General features: G+C 40.6%; 1 protein-coding gene across 6 annotated transcripts in view; it reads left to right on the top strand.

Moving 5' to 3' along the window:
- Window positions 1-23,039, top strand: part of LOC134224145 (calbindin-32) — a 310,480-nt gene that overhangs the window by 260,180 nt on the left and 27,261 nt on the right. For 5 of the 6 annotated variants that reach the window (XM_062703408.1, XM_062703406.1, XM_062703409.1 and 2 more), the window contains 4 exons: window positions 4,677-4,760; window positions 4,871-4,926; window positions 6,100-6,145; window positions 18,883-18,903. In XM_062703408.1, coding sequence (XP_062559392.1) covers window positions 4,677-4,760; window positions 4,871-4,926; window positions 6,100-6,145; window positions 18,883-18,903 — 207 coding nt within the window. The remainder of the gene's footprint in view (window positions 1-4,676; window positions 4,761-4,870; window positions 4,927-6,099; window positions 6,146-18,882; window positions 18,904-23,039) is intronic. The other variant, XM_062703411.1, reaches the window with a different exon arrangement.

The following is a 23,039-nucleotide window of genomic DNA, read 5'->3' as shown; positions in this document are numbered from 1 at the left end:
GAGCGCTGAACTTTCCAATAGTCGGTCTAAACTCCTCCTCTTGGCCAACCTGAGCGTTCAAATCTCCTATGATGATTTTGACGTCGTGGCTTGGGCAGCTGTCGTACTCACGTTCCAGCTGCGCGTAGAATGCGTCCTTATCATCATCAGTGCTTCCGGAGTGTGGGCTATGGACGTTGATTATGCTGAAGTTGAAGAACCGGCCTTTGATCCTCAACCTGCACATTCTTTCATTGATCGGCCACCACCCGATCACGCGCCTTTGCATATCGCCCATCACTATGAAAGCTGTTCCCAGCTCGTGTGTGTTGCCGCAGCTCTGGTAGATGGTATGATTACCTCTAAACGTTCGCACCATTGATCCCTTCCAACAAACCTCCTGCAGCGCTACGATGCACTTCGGCGAGTATGCGTGTGCTCCCGATGAAGTTGAGAGATTTGCAGTTCCACGAACCGAGTTTCCAATCGCTAGTCCCTTTTCGTCGCAGTGGTCTTCGCCGATGGCTCCGGTCCGTACTCTCTTGTTGATTGTTCGTGGCGGATGTTTTTTAAAGGCTGGCTTGCAGGGCCTGACACCAAACCCCTAAATTTCCGGAGGACCATTCCTCCTTATTTCCGGTGGACCATGGTGCACAGTTTCATAGAGTCCCTCGCTGGCACTCGGACGATGGTCAGCCACCCTAACATGGAGAACAGGCGCTGTTGTGAGGCGATCGTGACATGCAGAACAGATGCTCAATAAGATTTGCACCTCCGGAGAGGGGCAAACCCCCCCTTCCGTGTCAGCATACGACCATAGTTCCCACCGGGGTTGGTTACCCGAGCTTCCCTAAGGTTGCTCGTATCCCGGCCAGCACCGCGGGAGGTAGGGATAGGAGTTGCTGGGTAAGAGGCTAAGGACCGCGAGATGGGGTCTATTTTATTCCTTCAGGTACGCGAAGTACCAATGGTACGCTTTACCCAGCATTTGACTGAATAGAAACAAGGTGCTTTTTGGAAGATGTTGCGTGTGCTACTTGGGTCGTTCGACTTCTTGACCTTTGACCTTTTGTCCTACAAAAACTTGCCCAGCCAAGAAATCCGTGGAGTAAGGCCTTCAGGTCTACACGAGTAAAGAAGTAAGACTTTTTCAAATTGGTCCATTCCCCTTTCGGTGTGCAGAATAGAATGTGTCAACAGGAGAGGTTCTCGGTCATCAAAGAAATCCCTGGAATTAGGCCTTAAGACCTACACGCGTAACTAAATATCAATCGGATTATTTTAAATATGATACATGCCCTTTTGAAGGTATACAATAGGAACACGAGGAACTAAAGAAAAATCGAACGAATTTAAATGCGTAGAATAGAATGTGTCAGCGGTAAAGGTTCGTTGTCATCCAAGAAATACCGCAAAACCAAGGATCGGACTGTTTTAACTATGTTACAGGACGATGTACAGATGTACATTTCAATTAATAACTGGGGAAATGCTAATAGAATACCAAACTAAGAAGCAGGCCGAGTTCGCAGAAATGGAATTTTCCTGGTGAAATCAAATAAAAATATCTCGGATAAATCATGACAATTTTCCTAGGAATTAAACTCGAACTTGAAATTGAACTTGAACTTGATGACCGCACAATTCGTAGTTGCTACTCCGTGATTGACCAGAACAATCGAAATTGCATAGGGAACCAATAGTTGGGGCTTAGGATTAGCTTTCCAACATCAATGTGCACAGATCGAGAGTTCAGTAATTAAAGGATCAATAACGGTGCCGGCCACGTCCTTACGGTCATCTGGAAAGGAAAGGAATAGTTTGTGTGACACCTGTAGTTACTAGAGACCGAGATCACCTCTGCATCTCCACAGTTGCCACAGGAGGGATTTTTGTAAGTGGGCGGGATAAGTAGTTACGCGGATCAGGATTCACCTTGGTAAGTGATACGATCCATGCAACCTTAATAAGATAAGAAAACCATGCTTTTAATTATTTCGACCAGGATATTAATGCTAACATACGTCGTCATCTATAATGACGAACTATTCAATGATTTTTTTAAGTGAGAAAGAAGAGTAGCATGTTGAAGACCGGATTATTTTTTTATATTTTATTCTATTTACCAGAAAAAAATACTATGTGTATGAAATGTACATAAAAAGTCCACAGATGTTGTGAAAAACCGTCGAAAAGGAATAAACGAAGCATGTCTTTTACAAAGAAAGTTGCCCACATATCTCTTATACTCCAGTGCTTGATATTTTAAGACTTTTTTTTTTATTTTTTTAGTATTGTATTCACTTAATAAATTTTACATATAAAATAAATGTTTAATAATGAAATACCCCAAATATGCAATCACAGCACAAATGAGGCCACTAACATCTTTATTAGTGACAGAATGAGAAAATATATAAAGCTCAAACCAGTGGCGTAGCCAGAAAATTTTTCTGGGGGGGGTTTTCTGAACATTTTTTTTTTCGAAAAAAAAATTTCTTCCAAAAATGTTGTCTCTGGGGGGGGTTTTATACCCAAAACCACCCCCGTGGCTACGCCACTGGCTCAAACTCAAAGGACAGATATTGCCAATAGGCCTATACGCCTTGCACATCCATTCAAAAAAGCAACTTATTACGAAGATTGTTTTGAACCAGCTCCATCCAACTTCTGAATTTTTTTTTAATTGAATTAACTTACTAACCGAAGTCAAAATGTCGCTGTGCCTCATGCGTGGTAAACGTGAGAAGATTTGAATTGAACAATGATTTGAGACCTGCGAGGAACAGAAGAGTTACAAAATTTAATCAGGGAAAATCTATTAATCACGCAACACAGATATTGGCTTTTTTCAACTTCATACATCATAAAATATTGAATCGGTTGTTATACGTTAGGCGTACGTAGTTTGTGAGTATTCTTTAAATTTGAATATTCTTTCCAATCTTCCACTCCATTCGCATGGTAGACTGTCCTAGAAACCAAAGATTATTGAAGCAAAATTTGTGCCCACTGGTTATTATCTGATATAGTTGATCTTAAAAAAAAGTTTAGCATGGTCAGAATTCCAAAGATCTGTTTGTAGCAAATGCCTATAAACGCATAATTTTACATCCAAAATATCCTAAATAAACCCAGCATCCAGTAAACCATCGTTCCATTATGCCAATACTCAAGATTCAATACAACAAAAATAAAATTCAACAATATACAAATAAAACTGGAAAAATACTTCCTTGGGTTCGATCCGTCAGTCATTTGATGAACAAAGAGATTCGTTTCATGGTCTCCATCGTCTTTCAACACAATTTCCTCTCATTTTTTGTCACATTTCAACAGTATTCCATCTTCCAGGAATCTAGCTATAATAATTACTGGATATCAGTTACGATAAACCCGAAAAATAGAAAAAATAAATAAAACTAGACTAAAAACGTACAACAAAAACTTAATGGAAAACTGCATCCATTCGCGTTCGACACTATTCGTACACAGAACCGTACGCCATGCTAGTTGCAGTGGTGGATTGACAATCAATCATGGCTTTCAGTTTATCTGAAGGAAACTTACGTCGCGTCATAAAGGAAGCTGATATGAAGAAAAATTGATAGAATAACCCGATGGTAAAAATGCAGAGTGTCAAATATATTTAAAAAATTAAAAATAATAAATAGTTACTACAGATGCAAATATTATTCTGTTGCAAAAACTCCCCAATTTCTACGAGCAATATAAAGCACATTATTATGCCGTTATACGCATAACTGTCCCATGTACATAGGGAATCACAGCAAACATGGGACAAATATACGTATGACGGAAGTATACTGCTCACGCCTTTTCATTCAAATGGCGGGAACGGCGTGTAAGAAAAAATAAAAGGAACTTCCTCACCGGTTTCCTGCAAATCTAGTCTGAGGTTTCCGAGGATCGAATTTAAAGGCACTTCAATACTTTATAAGAACACATTAAGAACACAGAACACAACAAATTAGAAAATAAACACTTTTTGGTTGAACCGCAAACCTTACGTCGGGGAAGTGTCATAAGCACCTCCTTTCACCAATTCTCATAGGAATCATACTCGATAAGAAAAAATCGTCATTCCGATTACTAGCATTTGATTTTTTAAACTGTTTACGTAGCAATAAAAAAATTCAATAGTGAAACATGTTCTGCTTATGAATCATGAAGGTCTTCAAATTAAATTTATGAAGATCTAGCGATCGCAACATCCACAGAAGTCCCAACATCTCAATAAACGATTCAAGCTGAATAAGCTAGTTTTCTAAGCTACAGAAAACTATTTTTGATCATATATGCACATGCAACACAAATGTTTGTTGGGATTTTTTTTATGTTTTAATACAAAACTTCTGTAGAGAGATGTATTTTTTTTTTAATAAATAACAACAGACATCGGAAAATAGATTAACTTCTTTTGTTATTTTGCACCCTCGAGATGTCATGACATACTGACAAAACATTCCTACCCATCGATTAAAGTCAATGACCCAGTGTAGCCGTTCGCTCGGAACGGAAACTCTCCCTCATCCAGTCGTCATTCACCGAATCGACAGCGCGCGGCTTTCGTTGATGAAAGCTTTGCGGTTTCTGAAGCACCGTGTGAAATTTACGTTCCATCGTACAAAACACACTTCGTTAGACTCATTCTATCACTCTTTCCCCACCCACAGAATTTCCTCCGGGACCTACTGAAGGAAGCCAAGAAGATAAACGACGTGTCAGAGGATAAATTAATTGAGTACACCGACACAATGGTAATGACTTCTGTAACAATCATCCAATTCTCTCGCTTTGCTGTTTTTTTTATTTCATAGAGTGCGAATTCACACGTTTAATTTTGATTTCTGCTCACGTTTTCCCGCAGCTTCGGGTATTCGACGCCAACAAGGACGGTCGGTTGCAGCTCTCCGAAATGGCCAAGTAAGTACATCACGCCCGAAGTGGATGGGCCAATTACACTGTGCAATCACGGTTATTTGTTGAAGACACATTTCAATTTGTTATGTTATAAGTAAACCAATCGTTACTGTCCCTAGGCATTAAAAAGTTTAGGAATTTCCGATTCAACAGATAATTTTCATTCAATTAATTGAAAACTAACATCGTCAATACATTTCGATATAAATTTTCGTATCGATTTTTGAACTTTATTTTCAATAAACATTTTCAATGACTCGTGTAAGAGCATTTTGGCAACCGATGTGATTGAATTTTTTTGGTGGGTATGCGAAAAAATCACGCCACCACTTCAATCGAATGCGGTAAAGACTGGTGTGGTGAGCATCCCAATTGGACGTGTGATTAAATTTATGTGGCTCTTTGCCTGGTGCGAAAGTACCATTCATGTGAAACCACTAGAAATGTTTCAAACTCTCCTCCCCAGCATACCACCGGTTGCTGACTGTTTCCACTGGAATGTGAAATATTGTCGCCCCAGAGAGTGAAGGAGGGTGCAGAAGCGGACCCAGTGAGTTATGATAACTTTATTACGGCACTTTGTCCTTCACATAGTGGGGCAGCAGGTCCCGGAAACCGAGTCCCTGCTGCTTGTTTGGCGTGACGAAGGAGACGACAAGATTGATGTCCATTAAATTAACGTGTTCGCTAAATTAGCAGCATTAGTCGAGATATTAGAAACTGTTGACACTTCTGGGAATGTGGTTGGGGGATCATCTTTTCTCGTTGAACTTTTGGTGGAGCTGCACTGAGTGAAGATTGGATTCTGTGAAGGTCAACACGCTTAACGGAGAGTCTATTAGAAGTTTCGCTGTTCAACTAAGTAGTCAGAAAATGCACCCACCTATGATGGAATAAGGACATATTATTGTTCGCCAGTTTTTGAACTTTGAATTAGAATACAATTCCATGTATAAAGTATAAAAAAGCTTAAAATCTTTTGATGCACTACCATAAATATAAAAATGGCTGAATTTTGGACTTTTTATATAAGGATCTACGAAGAATTTAAAAAAAAGTGAACAAATTCATTGTTAACGCTGAGCAACAACGTTTTTTTAATAAAAAAATGCGTTTTTAATATACATACCAAGCGTCCAGAATGTTGTTTAATCTTTGTTTTCTATATTTTTGCAGATTGTTGCCTGTTAAGGAAAACTTTCTTTGTCGACAAGTGTTTAAGGTAAGAGTATCTTCTTTATTGTTCTCAACTGAATGTTAGTACGAAACGAAACAATTTTCTGTTTATGATTGGCTTCGACTTATGTATATCATACATTTCCAATCAAAATATATTCCATTCCATCATAATATACGGAGACAATTGTCATCGAGATTCATCCCACACACATATTTCAATGATAAACATGTAGTTAATCACATCCCATTCTGTTGGAATATTGTTAAACCATTAATCTCATCTCTCAGTGTCGGATGGAAATTTACAATTAAATTAATTCCAACCAAATTAAAATACATAACTTTCCACGTGCGTATGTTAATGCGCTTGGCCATGCATCCATCCTGTTATGCCGTAAAGCCTGTCAGTCCACTCTGGTGGGATCAATTTACAGTAGTAGCTGCGTACACCATGAACCGGAAAAGTTAATCTGCCATCAATCCACCCCCCGGAATGAGTGGCCATACTAATCCAGTCGACAGTCGTTTGTATTCCGACTCCACCACCGTTGCGTGTCTGGTCTGGTAGGCGTCTCCCACTATTAGGGTGTTCTCAAGATATAATTTACTTTGGAGTATCATAATGAGCAACTAGCTAGCAGTTGACTTCCGTAGAGTTGTCTGATTTCATATATACTGATTTTGAGTGGACATGGAACAAATTGATCTGATCAAAATAAAAATCCATCTAAGTGAAGTTATAAAAAAAAATCAAATTTTGCTCGCCGTATATTTCTTTTTAAATATTGAAAAAAAAATCACATCTAAATGAATTAATAAATTTCCAAAATACCGTCGACGGAGTTGTCCTTATTCTTATTCTGCGTCTCGGATGACTCGAGAATTGTCGATTTTGACACGTCTTAGGCGAGACGACCTGTAATTTACAGGTTGACAGCTCGGCCCAGTGGCGTAGCCACGGGGTGGTTTGGACATAAAACCCCCAGGAGATACATTTTTAGAGGAAATTTTTTTGAAGAAAAATGTTCAGAAACCCCCCCACAGACCAACTTAAATTTTAATTTTTAAAACTTTAAGTTGAAAATTATGACTGTCCTATGATTGAATTTTTGTAGGACACCCTATTGACCGTTCAGTTTAACCCATTTTCGGGCTTTTGAGTGGTCGGTTGACCATCGGAATGAATGGCATGTGAACAGGATATAAAATTAAATTTCCAATCCGACATCAATCTGATGGAGAAAATCACCCCCGACATGTCTACAAACCTGTTCACTTCGTACCGTACCTTACCTTGCGTAGAGTTTGGCGCCGTCAGTTTGTTCTAATTTAACTTATATTGATAGACTGATGACAGGGAATGATCTTCTATGATTGAATTATATTGAGGGCTAAGAAAAGATTCAGCAATGATCAGCAATAATCTAAAGCAGAAATGATAAATAAAAAAAACTATTGGTAGAAGGCTTTATAAGATTCAGAGACTGCTGAATATTTCGTTCAGTAACGAGATCAATTCTGAAAGTTAAGTATAATCCTAAAAGTCTTTGAAGACTAATAGGGGCACAAGGGCTTGACGATCCTACCCAAGGCCACTGAGACTTGAAGGCCTCTCGTTGGATGTGGTGGGCTCTGTCAAACTTCTGTAAAAAGCTGCATGTATTCGCAAGCAGTGTGTCGCTCAAATCGTACTAGCCCAAGCCCTGGCTGGGTATGAATCTAAATACTGCTTACCAGGGTTCGGATTTCTCACTCACTCACGCGACAACAGATCACTCCATCAAATGCTGCTTACTTTACCTCTCCAAGCTGATTGAATCTGACGATGCACCACGATAAGCAGACGGTTCAATACAGCAGTTTTTCCCATCGCTTTCAATCAATTCATAAGGTGGCGTGGTTATAGTGGGCGCTCTAAACATTTTAAAATTGTTTTGGGTTCGAATCCCGTAGCGGTCCTAAATTTTTGTAAATATGCTTGTAAAATTTATCTGGTGAGGCGACGAGAAGGAAAATTTGTGGATTAAAATTAAATTATCCGGCGAGCCGGCGCCGGCGCTCACGAATTTATCACCCGCCATTCTATCCGGATAAAAATGTTGTGTGAGAATACTTCCTCACAGGGGACCATGAAAAATCACCCTCCGCTTAATGGATTAATCGCAGGTTTTTATTCATATGAGTGAGAATTCCGAACCTGCTCCTTACACCAATAATTTCGTAAACTCAATCAATACGCACTACATAGAGAAAATACAACTCGATACAATCGTCAACAATCTAGGCGACGAATAAAAGATCACGTTCACAAGCTTGGAACATGGAATTGCGAGTCGCTAGGTTTCGCAGGTTGTGACATGATAATCTACGATGAATAACATCCCCGCAACTTCGATGTCGCAACTGCAGCAACATGCTGGGAACCGGCTTCATAATGCTGAACAAGATGAGTCAACGCGTAATTGGGTGGCAACCAAGGATGTACAAGCTGAGAATGAAAGGCTTTTTTTCAACTACAGCATCATCAACGTGAACTGTCCACACGGAGGGCGACCCGACGACAGGAGATAAACCATTGTGGGACATCAAAATAGACATCGTCGCTCAGGAATGAAGGGTGGAAATACATTGATCTATGGTCGGACCGGACAGTCTGCATACCGTATCGAATGACAAAGGATCACACGATGCATAAGCTTTGCAACCTTCCATGTAATGGAAGACCGAAGCATTTTCTCAAGACTATTCACAAAGTCACATGGAGATCGCCTAACCAAAAACTGGGAAACAAAATCGATCACGTTCTAAACGACTGTAAATTGTAAATTCTTCACCGACACTACCAACGTCCGCACTGCGGTACATGTGCATCTGAATGGTGATGTGATAGACAACGATGCCGGTATAGTGACTAATCTCGAAGCACGCGCCAAGGACATATAACTACCGATCTTCAGGAAAACCAGGAGAAGACTGGGTAGCTGAAAAACAACAAGGCACCTGGTGTTGACCCACTACCAGGAGAACTATTTGAACAAGGTGGTGTTGAGCGTTGAGCGGATCAGATCTGTATCATTCAGTCTAATGATCCGGATCTTTCATACGAATCGGATCTTTGGATCAAAACGTAGGAAGAATGCAAAACTGGCGAAACAGTTGCCATTCAGGACCACGTACAAAATCGTACTTAATTTGGACTACGAGCGATGCTTCGATTGAATAGAGTTCGCAGCCACACCAAACTGACTACATATCTACAAAACGCTCATTAGACCGGTAGTTCTCTACGGAAACGAGACCTGAACGATGCTCGTGGAAGCCAACGCGCACTCGAAGTTTTCGAAAAAAAAAGTGCTGCGTACCATCTATGCTGGGGTGCAGATGGCGGACACTACGTGGAGCCACGAGCTACATCAGCTGTTGGGAAAATCATCCATCGTTCACACCGCGAAAATCCGGCGACTGCAATGGGCGATTTGCGGAACCTCCGTTGACTACGTACTTGAGTAGTTGAGGATGGCAAAAAGTCCGTACCCGGTAGACCGACTCTTATCGACAAAAGTGCAAAGTGAAGAATCAAACCCGTTCAAATTTTAAACCGGTTGGTGGACGCTAAGCGGTTTCTTAACGAACCTTAATCAATAGGAGTAGAGGTCACCTTCTACTGTATCATGCACACAGCTCTAGTGTACGCATCATAGGTATCTATTGCTCCTCATTAGTAATGGGCTATCAGCAAACCCAAGGTGTTTGTAAATTATACGTTAATTACGATTTTGGAGGAGAAGGGGCGTTTGGCCGAAACACTTTCGGCCGAAAACCATTTGGCCGAAAGCAACTGGACCGAACGAACCATTAGGCAGAAACCCATCTGACCGAAAGATCATTAGGCCGAATAGGACATTTGGTCGAATTAGTCATTTGGCCGAATAAGTCAATCGGCCGAACAATGCATTTTGCCGAACAAGTCATTCAGCCGAATATGGCCTAATAGGCCAAATAGGACATATGATTTCTTACTTCTCCATCATTATTTCTCACTTCTCACTGCAAAAGTGAAAAATCTGAAGTTAGAAGCAGGTATGGGAAGAATCGGTTCATTCAGCACTATTTTTTCATACAATCAGGCAACTATACACGACCCCTTCCAATATTTTCAATTCCGATTGTCTGCCGTTTGGATTCAGTTAGTAAGGAATCATGCCAAAAACAAACAGACAAAATTCATCACCGAATCTTTCCCACAGATAGCAAATGATTATGAAAACTCATATGTGGATATGTACGTTATGTGGAAGATATTGATTTGGAAAATGTATTGGAGGTAACCACTTTCCCTTCGATGGGACTCGAACCCATGACCCTACAGTACGCTAGACTGGTGCTTTAACCAACTAAGCTACGAACGACCTTCGTCGGCCTTCGCAACCTAGCGGCTACTGAACGAGCTCGAGATTCCCAAATTGGACGCAGTTTGGTTTTCGCGGTGGTTTAATACCCGGAACATAGGCAAATAACTTTGATTGAACTGGGCCTGAGTTGCGTGTTTTTGTCTTCGCAATGTGGTCAGGTCTGAGCTTGACAACCGACTGGCAAATAGACAACCTCACTTGATCAGTACAGTTACTGATGAAGAATGTGTACAGCCGCCAGACATTCTAAATACTCACGCTCCTCTAATGTGGACGTGTACCATTTACATGTGGAAGTGATGGCTTGAGAAATGGATTGCGAGTGATTTGACTATGCGTCCAATTTGGGAATCTCGAGCTCGTTCAGTAGCCGCTAGGTTGCGAAGGCCGACGGAGGTCCTTCGTTGCTTAGTTGGTTAAAGCACCAGTCTAGCGTACTGTAGGGTCATGGGTTCGAGTCCCATCGAAGGGAAAGTGGTTACCTACAATACATTTTCCAAATCAATATCTTCCACATAACGTACATATTCACATATGAGTTTTCATAACATTGTAAATTAACGTCCAAGTCGGGTGGTTTAATCCCCGGAAATAGGCAATTAACTTTGATTGAACTAGCAAATGATGCCTAGCCGAGTATTTGTTTGCATTCCGTTCGCTAACGAATGAAATCGCAATTGAGTGGTGAGTGAGGATTCGGCAGAAAGATTGAGGCCGCAAAACGAATCATTGAGCCTAAATTGAATCACTCATCTGAATCCAACTCAGTGTTTTCTGCTGCACTCACTACGCATCGGTTCATTCTCATTTCTCGATTTCTTCTCGCACCATATAGTGGTTTCGCTTATTCCTGCTAGGGGCACTCAGTAGGTATGAATCGTTTGTTGATTCGCTGTTGGCTTGAGTAGCATTCATTTTGCAATCGTGTGTTCGCTGATGGATTGGAATTTTAAATTGGTGTGGTTCGTGTGAGTGAGTGAGTTTTCCCAAGGCTGGTTAGAAGTGATGAGTGAGAAGAGAGGTATCTCACTTCTCACTCCTCATGTCTCACTTCTCACTTTTCCTGAGAAAAGTGACTAGGCGTCTCACTTCTCACTTAGCCACACTCATTTTTCACAATGAAAAGTGAGAAATGAGACATAATTAATCACTTCTCACTTTGCACTCCTCTCTTTCCACAGTAAGAAGTGTGAAATGATTAGTGAGAAAGGAAAAGTGAAACGTCTTTCTTCTCACTTTGCACTACTCATTTCTCACTTCCTACTGTGAAAAGTGAGAGGTACGAAATGAGTAGTGGGACGTCTCACTCAATTTTCACAGTGAGAAGTGTGAAATGATTAGTGAGAAGTGAGAAGTTAGACGTCCCACTTCGCTCTTCTAACTTTTTACAGTGAGTAGTGAGACGTCTCACTTCTCATTTGGCACTACTTACTTTTTACAGTGAGATGTAAGAAGAGAAAAATAAGAAGTGAGAAGTGAGAAATGAGACGTCTCACTTCCCACTCCTCATTTCTTTCTTCTCGAAAAGTGGGAAGAGCGAAGTAAGAAGAGAAACGACGTTTTTCGCAGTGAGAAGTGAGAAATGATGGTTGAGAAGTGAGAAGCAAGATGTCAAATGACTTATTTAGTCAAATAAAATATTCGACCGAACGACCTATTCGGCAAAATGTGTCATTCGACCAAATGACCAATTCGGCCAAATGGCGTCTACGGCTGTATAACTCTTTTGGCCGAATGGTATGTTCGGCCAAATGCTATATATTCGGCCAAACAACTTTCGATCTTCGACCAAGTGGCATTCGGTTTTCCCCGGTTTTGACATGATATAAATAGCACTTATTATGATCTTTGTAAAAAAAAATATTTAAAAAAATGCGGTTACTTTGGATTGCTAGCGAAATCGCGCAAATGTGCCTTTTGTCTGTTTAGTAGAATTCAAAAGTGCAGCAAAATAAAATTTCCATGAAGTATTAGAAATTTTCCATAAAAAAAAATTGAAATTGCCAATTAAGAAATCAGGGCATAAGAATTAAACAAATATAAAATTTCCACAAATATTGCAAAATTTCCATAAGCAATTGAGAAATTTCCACAAAATAAAAATAAAATAACACTTTGAAAAGCCAAAATTGCAATTATAAATGAAGAAGAATATGAGCAATAAACAATTACAACATTTTCCACTATATAAATATCTTTTTTAATAAAAAAATTTAATAATTTCCCCAAAATAATAAATAAACAACAATAAAAAATAAGAAAATTTCCATAAAAAATACAAATAAAGTAATAAAATTGATAAAATTTTCCATGAACTTTAAACGCTTTTAAAGAAGAGGTCATCTATGAAAAAAATCTGAGTTTTATTGTTTTTTATATTTCCTTTAGAAATTATTGTTCTTTATTATTTTTTTATTATTAGAAGTTTTTAATTTTTCGTGGAAAAAAATATTTTGTGGATAATTTTGGAATTGTTTATTGCTTATATTGATTTATTATTGGAAATTTTGTATTTTTAATTTTGATTTTTTTTATGGAATTTTTTTTTATAATTGAAATTTTTGCTTAGAAAAGTGCTAATTTATTTTTGTTTTGTGCAAATTTTGCTATATTTGTGGAAATTTCATATTTATTTATTGTTTATCTTTATTTGTTTATACATTTGGAAAATTTGTAATTTTTAGGGTTATTTTTAATAAACATAAAACGAAACGTGGCACAACTGAGCACTTTCGCTTGATGAGCTGGCTACCATGAAACTATGGAATTTTTCATAATATTGGGTTTTGGGATTAGCTTTTTGACCAACCAGTAAATAAGTGGAGCACAAATCACAAATCAAAGGGATCGTGAACGAGAAATAGTAATCATTCTAAACACAGCAGACTTTCGAAAAAAGCGATCGAACAAACAAAAGGCAACTCTAAGCAATTTCGTAAGTAATTCGGAGTAAATGCTATTGCTATTATCAACAACAAAAAATCATGTATGATGACACATTGGGGTTGCTGAAAGCCCGTTACTAACGAACAGCATATCGATACCTATGCTGCCGTAATCTCAAAAAGTGACGTATGCGCCATTTTACAACATACATGATTTCCATTTTTCTGTTGAAGAGTACGATTGGTACTCGTTAACACCATTTTTTTGAAAAATGGCGTATACGTCACTTTGCCAGATTACGGCAGTATGGCGTATGTTGCGGGACCTCAGCTGGTTACGTAATCGCAGTAGCAGTACGTCTCTTCACTTCATGGGAAACGTCATTGTCGTGTCATGCCACCGGCGTCCCAAGGTAATAAAAATACTCCAACAACTTCAAACACATCCCCATCAAGCACTACCTAAACACCAACATCACCCGGGCTACGTCAATTTCAACCCGCCATATTTTTCTTCAGTGTAACAAAAGCATCCACTATTGCTCTGCGATCGATTCCAGTACTCAAGCAGCACAATCAATGCGAAGTTAGTTGCTGCGACTTGATTGTGACTGAATCTGGTCATATTTAAGTTTCAACAATCTGTATGAGACATGTGTGTTGCTCGGGTAAGGTCGTTATCGTCCAAAATGCCCAGGAACATATAATGCAATAAACTCGAAGGTGCATCACCCTGCTTCAATCCATCTGAGGTCACTTATGGATCCTGTACACCTTCGGTGGTTCAAAGGGCCGACTTGAAAGATCTCCATCCTGAGCGTTGCCCGGCTATCGCTTTAACCTGTTGCCAGGTTAGATTTCGGTCGACTTCTTTTATTTCTTTATTGGGGCTTCGCCGCCATGAGCCTCTGGGTCTGCCTCTGCTGCGATGTCCCGCTGGGTTCCAGTCTAATGCTTGTTTACAGATTTCGTTTCCGCCCCTACGTGAAGTGTGTGGCCGACCCAACCCCATTTCCGATCCCAAATCTCTGTTGCTATCGGCCGCTGGTGACAACGACGAGCTCGTTGTTTGAGATCCAGTTGTGAGGCCACCAGGCCGAATTATATACCGCAGGCATCTGTTAATGAACACCTGCAGCCGTTGAGTGTTCTCCACTGATACACACCATGTTTCGCTAGCGTATAACAGCACAGATTTCACGTTAGAGTTGAAAATTCGTATTTTGGTGCGTTCACTTATCTGCCTGTTTTTCCAGATATTTCTTAAACTCGCAAAGGCAGCCCTTGCTTTCTTGATCCTTGCGCCTATGTCGATCTTGGTACCGCCGTCTGACGCCATTTGGCTACCAAGATATTGGAAGCTTTCAACATTCTCCACTGGTTGCCCGGCTACTGTGAAACTGGAATGAGTTACCGTGTTTACATCCAACGATTTGGTTTTGTTGACGTTGATGACTAAACCTGCCGAAGAGGAGCGCTCGGCAAGGTCGTTGAGCTTACTCTGCATATCAGAGCGCCGTTGCTCGAGGAGTGCAACATCATCCGCCAATTCGAAGTCATTTAGGTGCTCCATGGTTATAGGCTGCCATAACAGCCCGCGGTTTGGTTCACGGTCAATCGCATCTACCAGAATCTCGTCGATTACGATGAGGAACAGTAACGGTGATAGAATACATCCTTGCCTCACACCAGCTACGACCCGGATAGGGTCGGACAAGACCCCATTGTGCAGCACTCTACACGAGAAGGCCTCGTACTGTGCCTCGATGAGGCCGATGATTTTCTCAGGAACTCCCTTGCGTCTCAGGGCGCCCCACATATTCTCGTGATTGAGACGGTCGAAAGCTGCAATCCATATACATGATTTTGAGGTATCATGCATTGCACGTATCAGCCTAATCAGTTTCGCCGGAAAACCATGTTCAGACATTATCTGGTAAAGAAATTTCCATAGAGAAATAAAAATCAATCAATATTAGCAATAAACAATTACAAAAATTTCACAAATATTTTTTCCACAAAAAAATAAAATCTTTGCACAATGAATAAAAAAATAGCAATAGAAAATGTGAAAAGTACCATACAGAAATATAAAAAGGCCAAAAAATTTATTAAATTTTCCATGAACATGGAAAATTTCCCATTGAGTAACATTATTTCCAATGGAAACTCGGGAAGAACAACAGCATTAATAGTTTTTTCCGTCACATCAGTGCTGTCGGGTATGATTTGAAAAAGATTGGTATCAACGGTGTTAAGAAGCGATTAAAAATCGTGTCTTTAAAAAAAAATACGAAAATGGAACATTTGAGAAAACAGAAAGGTAGAGCCTAGTGCAGTAGAAGATGTCAGGACCACGACTTTGCCAATTATTGGAATAATGGGGGGAGGGGGAGGCGGAATGTTTAACTACTAAACAATCAACCTCTTAAACTCGTAATCTATAATACACGATTGGTAAAAGGAATCGATACTTAGTTCATTTGCAGCCAAATAATTGCTGTGTACATCAGTGCTCAGATCTAGATAGGAGCATCGTTAGTCAATAGATGGAACGTAAATCACTTTTACTGCAGGTAGCACATTGTTCAGGCTATTGAGTCAAATCAGTAGCTTTTTCTTGGTAATTGCTGCCAGATCCATAACTATATAGTCAATATGCATTGTTCACGTACATATGTGTTTATGTGCTCTTTCCCATTCCCAATTAGAGGCCGACCATGATTCGTGTGTGGATTACAGTAGATTTACTTGTACGCTAGTAGTGTAGTTCCTTTCAATTCGTAGACCAAATCGCTGGTAATTTTAAAGAATCGACACTGCCCAACTGCTTCCGGACTTAGCAATGTCGATTTGCCTTCGATTGAAGCCCAACTGAAAATCAATCACGACCAACAATGCTCAATATCGTCCCGCCCCAGGGAGTCGATGACAATAACAAAAGAAGTTTCCACTCTTCCTCCCCCACTGCGAAGGCGTCCGAATATTTAAGAATCGAAAGGCCATCAATTCACGCCAGGGTACCGCCCGCTAGTCGTCGCGCTGACATCCGCTGCTGCAGCAGCAGCAGTGCTGTTATCGAGAGCTGCGGGCAGTAGCGTGCGCCTCCATTGTTGTTCAATCCTTTCACTGACTTCCCCGGAGCTGCTGCCGAGACCGGGCCACCGATAACGGGGGTCCCAGCAAGGGGTCATAAACAAAAGATTGCAGCTGTAAATTTCATTTCTCGTCGGTGCGGATCAGTGGGGGGAAGATCCAGTGGGGATAGCAGGAGTTTCGGAAAACAAATTGCACACTTTGTGCAATCAATTCGTTTCGGAAGCGCGTCAGCTGGGTGCTCGGGATATTGAGAGCTCACATTCGCTTCCGCGAGCTGGTCGTTGGTCATTGTACGAGTTAATTGTTGAAGGCGGTGATTGAATGTAATAATTGGTGCGAGATGGTTTGCCACGGAAAATGTAATAAATATTGGATGATAACTGCTGAATGAAATTTTAATTAATTGGTTTTGGAAATGGAAGTTGGTGTTTCTGCAGACTTGGGAAATTAAATTGGACATCGCTCTGCAATTTATGGGTCCTTGGTTTTTTTTTCAACTGGGTCATATGCTCAACGTAGATGATTTTATTTATTTATTTTTGACAGATCGCTTAATAATTCATTTAGCGACTGAATAAATAATCAATTACTTCCATGAGCGCGATGAAAATAAGTTTCACACCTTAGCCTTGGGCTGAAAGTCTCGATAATAAAGTCATAAAAAAAAGAAGTTTCACACGTGCGTATTTCTTGTCATCGAGGATATTGTGCTTTGTGATAGAATAAATACTAGGGACACGGCAGGTATTTCCGTCCATCGTCGTAGGGGCTAAAACCAACGAAAGCAACGTACATTTGCTTGAACTCCACTATAGCAGAACGTTTCTCCGGAGCTTACGATTTGGTACGTATGAGTTTTACAAAAAAGCGTCTCTTTTATTGGTTTTCGAGACTATGACGAACAGACGAAAATACCTGCCGTGTCCCTACTATGAGCACTTTTCAAGGAAGGAGTTTTACAGATTGGCTTCATGAGCAGTGCAATCATAGTATGTATTTGATTCACTGCGCTACCATGGAGGGACCAAAACTATCTAAGTAGCAAAATTGTCGGTTTTTCTAAGGCCAGTACCTATCTGGTGCGGTGATTATCTTTGGCTACGACGAAGAAAAGTAATTATAAAAATTTCGAAAATTGTGCAAACTACCGCTGAAAAATCGGATTGAAAGGAATCAACTGGTGAACATTTATATAAATATATCCAAACTATCCATAAAGAAATAATGTCAAAATTATGGAAAGTATAGAAAATTATATAAAGTACAATAATATTTCAACCATATGTATAACTGAAGCCCATATATCATGTAAATAGTTTACAAAATATTGAATCTTCCTTTCCAAAAGCTAAAAAAATCGACGAATATTTTGATCCGCTTCTAACTTACCCCTCTCTTCAATTTACTGCTTTCTCTACTATTGCCACCCACTTAACTGCATACCCACTACTTTCCGAGTGCTGTTCGACCCTTAACAAGCAACCACATCTTCTTCCGTTCCGGTTACAGTCGATCATCTGCATCTACTTCTACTTTGCTCTCTTGATGTGCACCAGATTTCCATTGAAGTACCTCTCTTGTTAACTTGCTTTCCACCTTCACCACTTTCCAACTGCTAAGTACCTGCCCGGCAAGTCTGTTAAACGGAAACACTTTTGATTAAACTCTCCATCATGTGTGCTTTCGTGATCCATCTAGCCTGGACTTTTCCTTTCTGTTCCTTTGCCTGTAAATATATGAATGTCAATGAATAAACACGTGAGAGCGCAAAATGTAAGTGTGCTTAAGTCTTGTGAAGCGTGTAAACATCAGTAAATGAATTTACGTTTAATTTTCAGATTCAGGTTTGAATGGTAATATTTTCGTCATGTGCACTATTTTTTTTTAATGTGAGAACTTCTTATTATCATGATCTCTTCGGCAGTATAGTAGTTGTAAACCACACTGCATTTTTAAAGAACTCGTCACTATTTCTGGCAACCAACACCAGAAATCAACTTTATATTGAAGTAAATGATTTAAGTTTAATTTCATAAACTAAGCTACATGTACACATTGACGAAAATATTTATTGTAAATCTAATTAAAACCCAATTGTATTATATTAAACCATATCGCCTTATAAAAACAACTCTAAAAAATCGCTAAAACGTTGCTTTTCCTATGCCTTTTCTACCACTACTGCACTCCTACTGAACACTTTTTTTGCAACAACTCACCGTTTCAAACACGAACCAACTTCCCCCCGTTGAACTACCACCGTGCGCTATGAATAAACAAATGTTACAAAAAAAATATTCCAACACCAAACCCACAAACCAACAATTCTGCACCTGTGAAAATGAAAATGCACACGTTGAAACGCCACGTCACCACCCACACAGGAGGGCAGAATAGACGAAGAAGTGAGTACTGCCTGATGCGTTTGGCCCTTTTCTCGAGGGCGAATAGGCGAATACTTCGAGCTTTCGTTTCCTGTTTCTTTTTTTCTCTGTTCATTTTGTTTTTGTTGATTATTCACCATTGTTCACTCGTAGCGTGGCGTTACTCTCTATCCGCTGGTTGTTATTGTTTCATGTTGCAGCATAGTTCTTAATCCTGGGAAAAAAAAGTTCTTTCATTTCAATTTGCATTCCTGCGCTTCTTGTTTGCGATTACGATGGATTCGCTGCATTTTTCGAAACGTGATTATTTGGCTTCTGCCGGTTGAGTTTTGCAACTGAAAATTGGGGATTTTGAAAACTTGTTTTAATTGTACTTCGTGGTAGCTTAATTGTAAAGGCGATGTTTTGAAAGTTTATCATTGTAGGCACTGTTGATTCTACTTCAATGAGATATGAAAACACGTTATCCAAGTAGAGTTTGGTCAAACTTACGCAGCACATACACACATAAACACTATCGATTCGCACTCCAACGTTGAACAAGAAAATAACCTCCGTTAAATTAAATCAAATGCATTAAAGGCACATCGATATCGATGAATAGCCATTTAATTATGGTCCATTAGTAGCTTAGCAATGAATGTTCCACTGTTCGATGTTTCATATCCACTTTATATATATAGCTGCATGTGTTCCTAATATTAGTGACCTAAATTATGTGCATGTCATTCGCCGGAATGTTAATTAGATTATTATTGTTCAATCAACATTTAATCATCTACGCAAGTAGCAAGTAGCATCATAATTTTATAATTCACCATAATCTACCATGATGACATCGTTATTGTTTTATGGACCAACATCATTCCAGTGACATAAATTATGATCCGTGTCGTGACCCGATCGAGATTTCATGTTCATCTCAACAATACTCAGCAAATTATGACTTTCATTTCGCTATCACACGATCATACCGAAAATATTTATTGCTGGATGGAATCAACATATTTCACAATATGAAGTAGCTCGCTACATGTTTGAAAAAGATGCAATACAATAGAGTATTGGATATCACTTTAAATCCAATTAACATTGTGTAATTAGTAAAGTTAATGTTTTGTCCTATACTTTATTGCCCATTGCATCAATTTTTAGACTGGCGCAACTTCGTTTTGCTTTGAATTTTCAGCGTGCACACCAATACATTCAAGCTATCTTTGTAATTGTTTTGTTTGTGGTTGTTATTCATCGGACACGTGTTTTTGTTTACTACAACAAAAAGCAAACAATGTTAATTCATTTGTGTGTCTGACACGGGGAAAATATTCACGCAAATAGTTTTCGCGCAGGAGTCTAATAAGGCGGAATCTGCGCAATATAATCCTGATCTTATTTACCACAATCCGGTTATAAGGTTAATGCAAAGCTAGAGAAACTTTTACTTAACTCAAAACATTTGAAAGCGTAAAACAAATAAAACATTTCCAGAAATTGGGTATTTGGAAATAATTTTGATTGATTAAATTTTAAAATTTGTCACCACTTCATACGAGGCATACCCACCTATATCGTAACTCTTCGTATTCGGGCCCTGTTACGCCGGCTAACGCAACATACAGCAAATAATAAAGATCTGTGATAACTTTTGTGAAACCGTAGGACCCCTTCATTTAGAATTGAGAGAAACAATATGTGATTGGGTAAAACGGACATGTTTAGCAATTTAGGACATGGTTGACAATTAAGCTTAAAATAATGAATATAGTTGATGAATTGTGTGCATAGACCAAGCATCTATAAAATGTGCATCTTGGAATAAAAATGTTTCATTAAAATTGATATATTGGTAACTTATCAATCACTCAAACACCAAAATTAAACATCGGTGAAAAAATGTATGTACGTATGTAAATCATATGGTACGTAAAAATTTCGAAATCGATTTCTTATATGGCAAATGTCTTAAAAATGCATGAAACGTCGAGTTCTAGTGTTAGCTCGAAAAAATATCTCTTATATAATCGTACGCTATTATCATTATCTTCCTCCTGATGTCCCTCTTGGACTTTCTCCAAGACATCCTCCAGAAATCCTTCCAGGACTTCTTCCAGGAATCCATTCAGGAATCCTTACAGGACCTCCTCCGAGAATTCTTCCAGGACTTCCTCCAGGAATTCTTCCAGGACTTCCTTCAGGAATCCTTCCAGGACTTCCTCCAGGAATCCTTCCAGGACTTCCTCCAGGAATCCTTCCAGGACTTCCTCCAGGAATCCTTCCAGGACTTCCTCCAGGAATCCTTCCAGGACTTCCTCCAGGAATCCTTCCAGGACTTCCTCCAGGAATCCTTCCAGGACTTCCTCCAGGAATCCTTCCAGGACTTCCTCCAGGAATCCTTCCAGGACTTCCTCCAGGAATCCTTCCAGGACTTCCTCCAGGAATCCTTCCAGGACTTCCTCCAGGAATCCTTCCAGGACTTCCTCCAGGAATCCTTCCAGGACTTCCTCCAGGAATCCTTCCAGGACTTCCTCCAGGAATCCTTCCAGGACTTCTTCCAGAAATTCTTCCAGGGCTTCCTCCAGGAATTCTTCCAGGACTTCCTTTAGGAATTCTTCCAGGTCTTCCACCAGGAACTCTTCCAGGACTTCCTCCTGGAACTCTTCCAGGACCTCCTCCGAGAATTCTTCCAGGACCTCCTCCGAGAATTCTTCCAGGACTTCCTCCAGGAATCCTTCCAGGACTTGTTCCAGGAATCCTTTCAGGACTTGTTCCAGGAATCCTTCCAGGGCTTGCTCCAGGATTCCTTTTAGGACTTCCTCCAGGAAACCATTATAGGACTTCCTCCAGGAATCCTTCCAGGACTTCCTCCAGGAATCCTTCCAGGACTTCCTCCAGGAATCCTTCCAGGACTTCCTCCAGGAATCCTTCCAGGACTTCCTCCAGGAATCCTTCCAGGACTTCCTCCAGGAATCCTTCCAGGACTTCCTCCAGGAATCCTTCCAGGACTTCCTCCAGGAATCCTTCCAGGACTTCCTCCAGGAATCCTTCCAGGACTTCCTCCAAGAATCCTTCCAGGACTTCCTCCAGGAAACCCTCCGAGACTTCCTCCAGGAAACCCTCCGAGACTTCCTCCAGGAATCCTTCAAGGACTTCCTCCAGGAATCCTTCAAGGACTTCCTCCAGGAATCCTTCCAGGACTTCCTCCAGGAATCCTTCCAGGACTTCCTCCAGGAATCCTTCCAGGACTTCCTCCAGGAATCCTTCCAGGACTTCCTCCAGGAATCCTTCCAGGACTTCCTCCAGGAATCCTTCCAGGACTTCCTCCAGGAATCCTTCCAGGACTTCCTCCAGGAATCCTTCCAGGACTTCCTCCAGGAATCCTTCCAGGACTTCCTCCAGGAATCCTTCCAGGACTTCCTCCAGGAATCCTTCCAGGACTTCCTCCAGGAATCCTTCCAGGACTTCCTCCAGGAATCCTTCCAGGACTTCCTCCAGGAATCCTTCCAGGACTTCCTCCAGGAATCCTTCCAGGACTTCCTCCAGGAATCCTTCCAGGACTTCCTCCAGGAATCCTTCCAGGACTTCCTCCAGGAATCCTTCCAGGACTTCCTCCAGGAATCCTTCCAGGACTTCCTCCAGGAATCCTTCCAGGACTTCTTTCAGGAATTCCTCCTGGACTTCCTCCAGGAATCCCTACGGGACTTCCTCCAAGAATCCTTCCGGGACTTCCTCCAGGAATCCTTCCGGAGCTTCCTCCAGGAATCCTTCCGGGACTTCTTTCAGGAATTCCTCCTGGATTTCCTCAAGGAATCCCTCCAGGACTTCCTCCAGGAATCCTTCCAGGACTTCCTCCAGGAATCCTTCCAGGACTTCCTCCAGGAATCCTTCCAGGACTTCCTCCAGGAATCCTTCCAGGACTTCCTCCAGGAATCCTTCCAGGACTTCCTCCAGGAATCCTTCCAGGACTTCCTCCAGGAATCCTTCCAGGACTTCCTCCAGGAATCCTTCCAGGACTTCCTCCAGGAATCCTTCCAGGACTTCCTCCAGGAATCCTTCCAGGACTTCCTCCAGAAATCCTTTCAGGACTTCCTCCAGGAATCCTTCCAGGACTTCCTCCAGGAATCCTTCCAGGACTTCCTCCAGGAATCCTTCCAGGACTT

Source organism: Armigeres subalbatus, chromosome 3, assembly GCF_024139115.2.
Source record: "Armigeres subalbatus isolate Guangzhou_Male chromosome 3, GZ_Asu_2, whole genome shotgun sequence".
NCBI lineage: Eukaryota > Metazoa > Arthropoda > Insecta > Diptera > Culicidae > Armigeres > Armigeres subalbatus.
The sequence above is the reverse complement of the archived record's forward strand: the minus strand, read 5'-3'. Positions and strand labels throughout refer to the sequence as shown.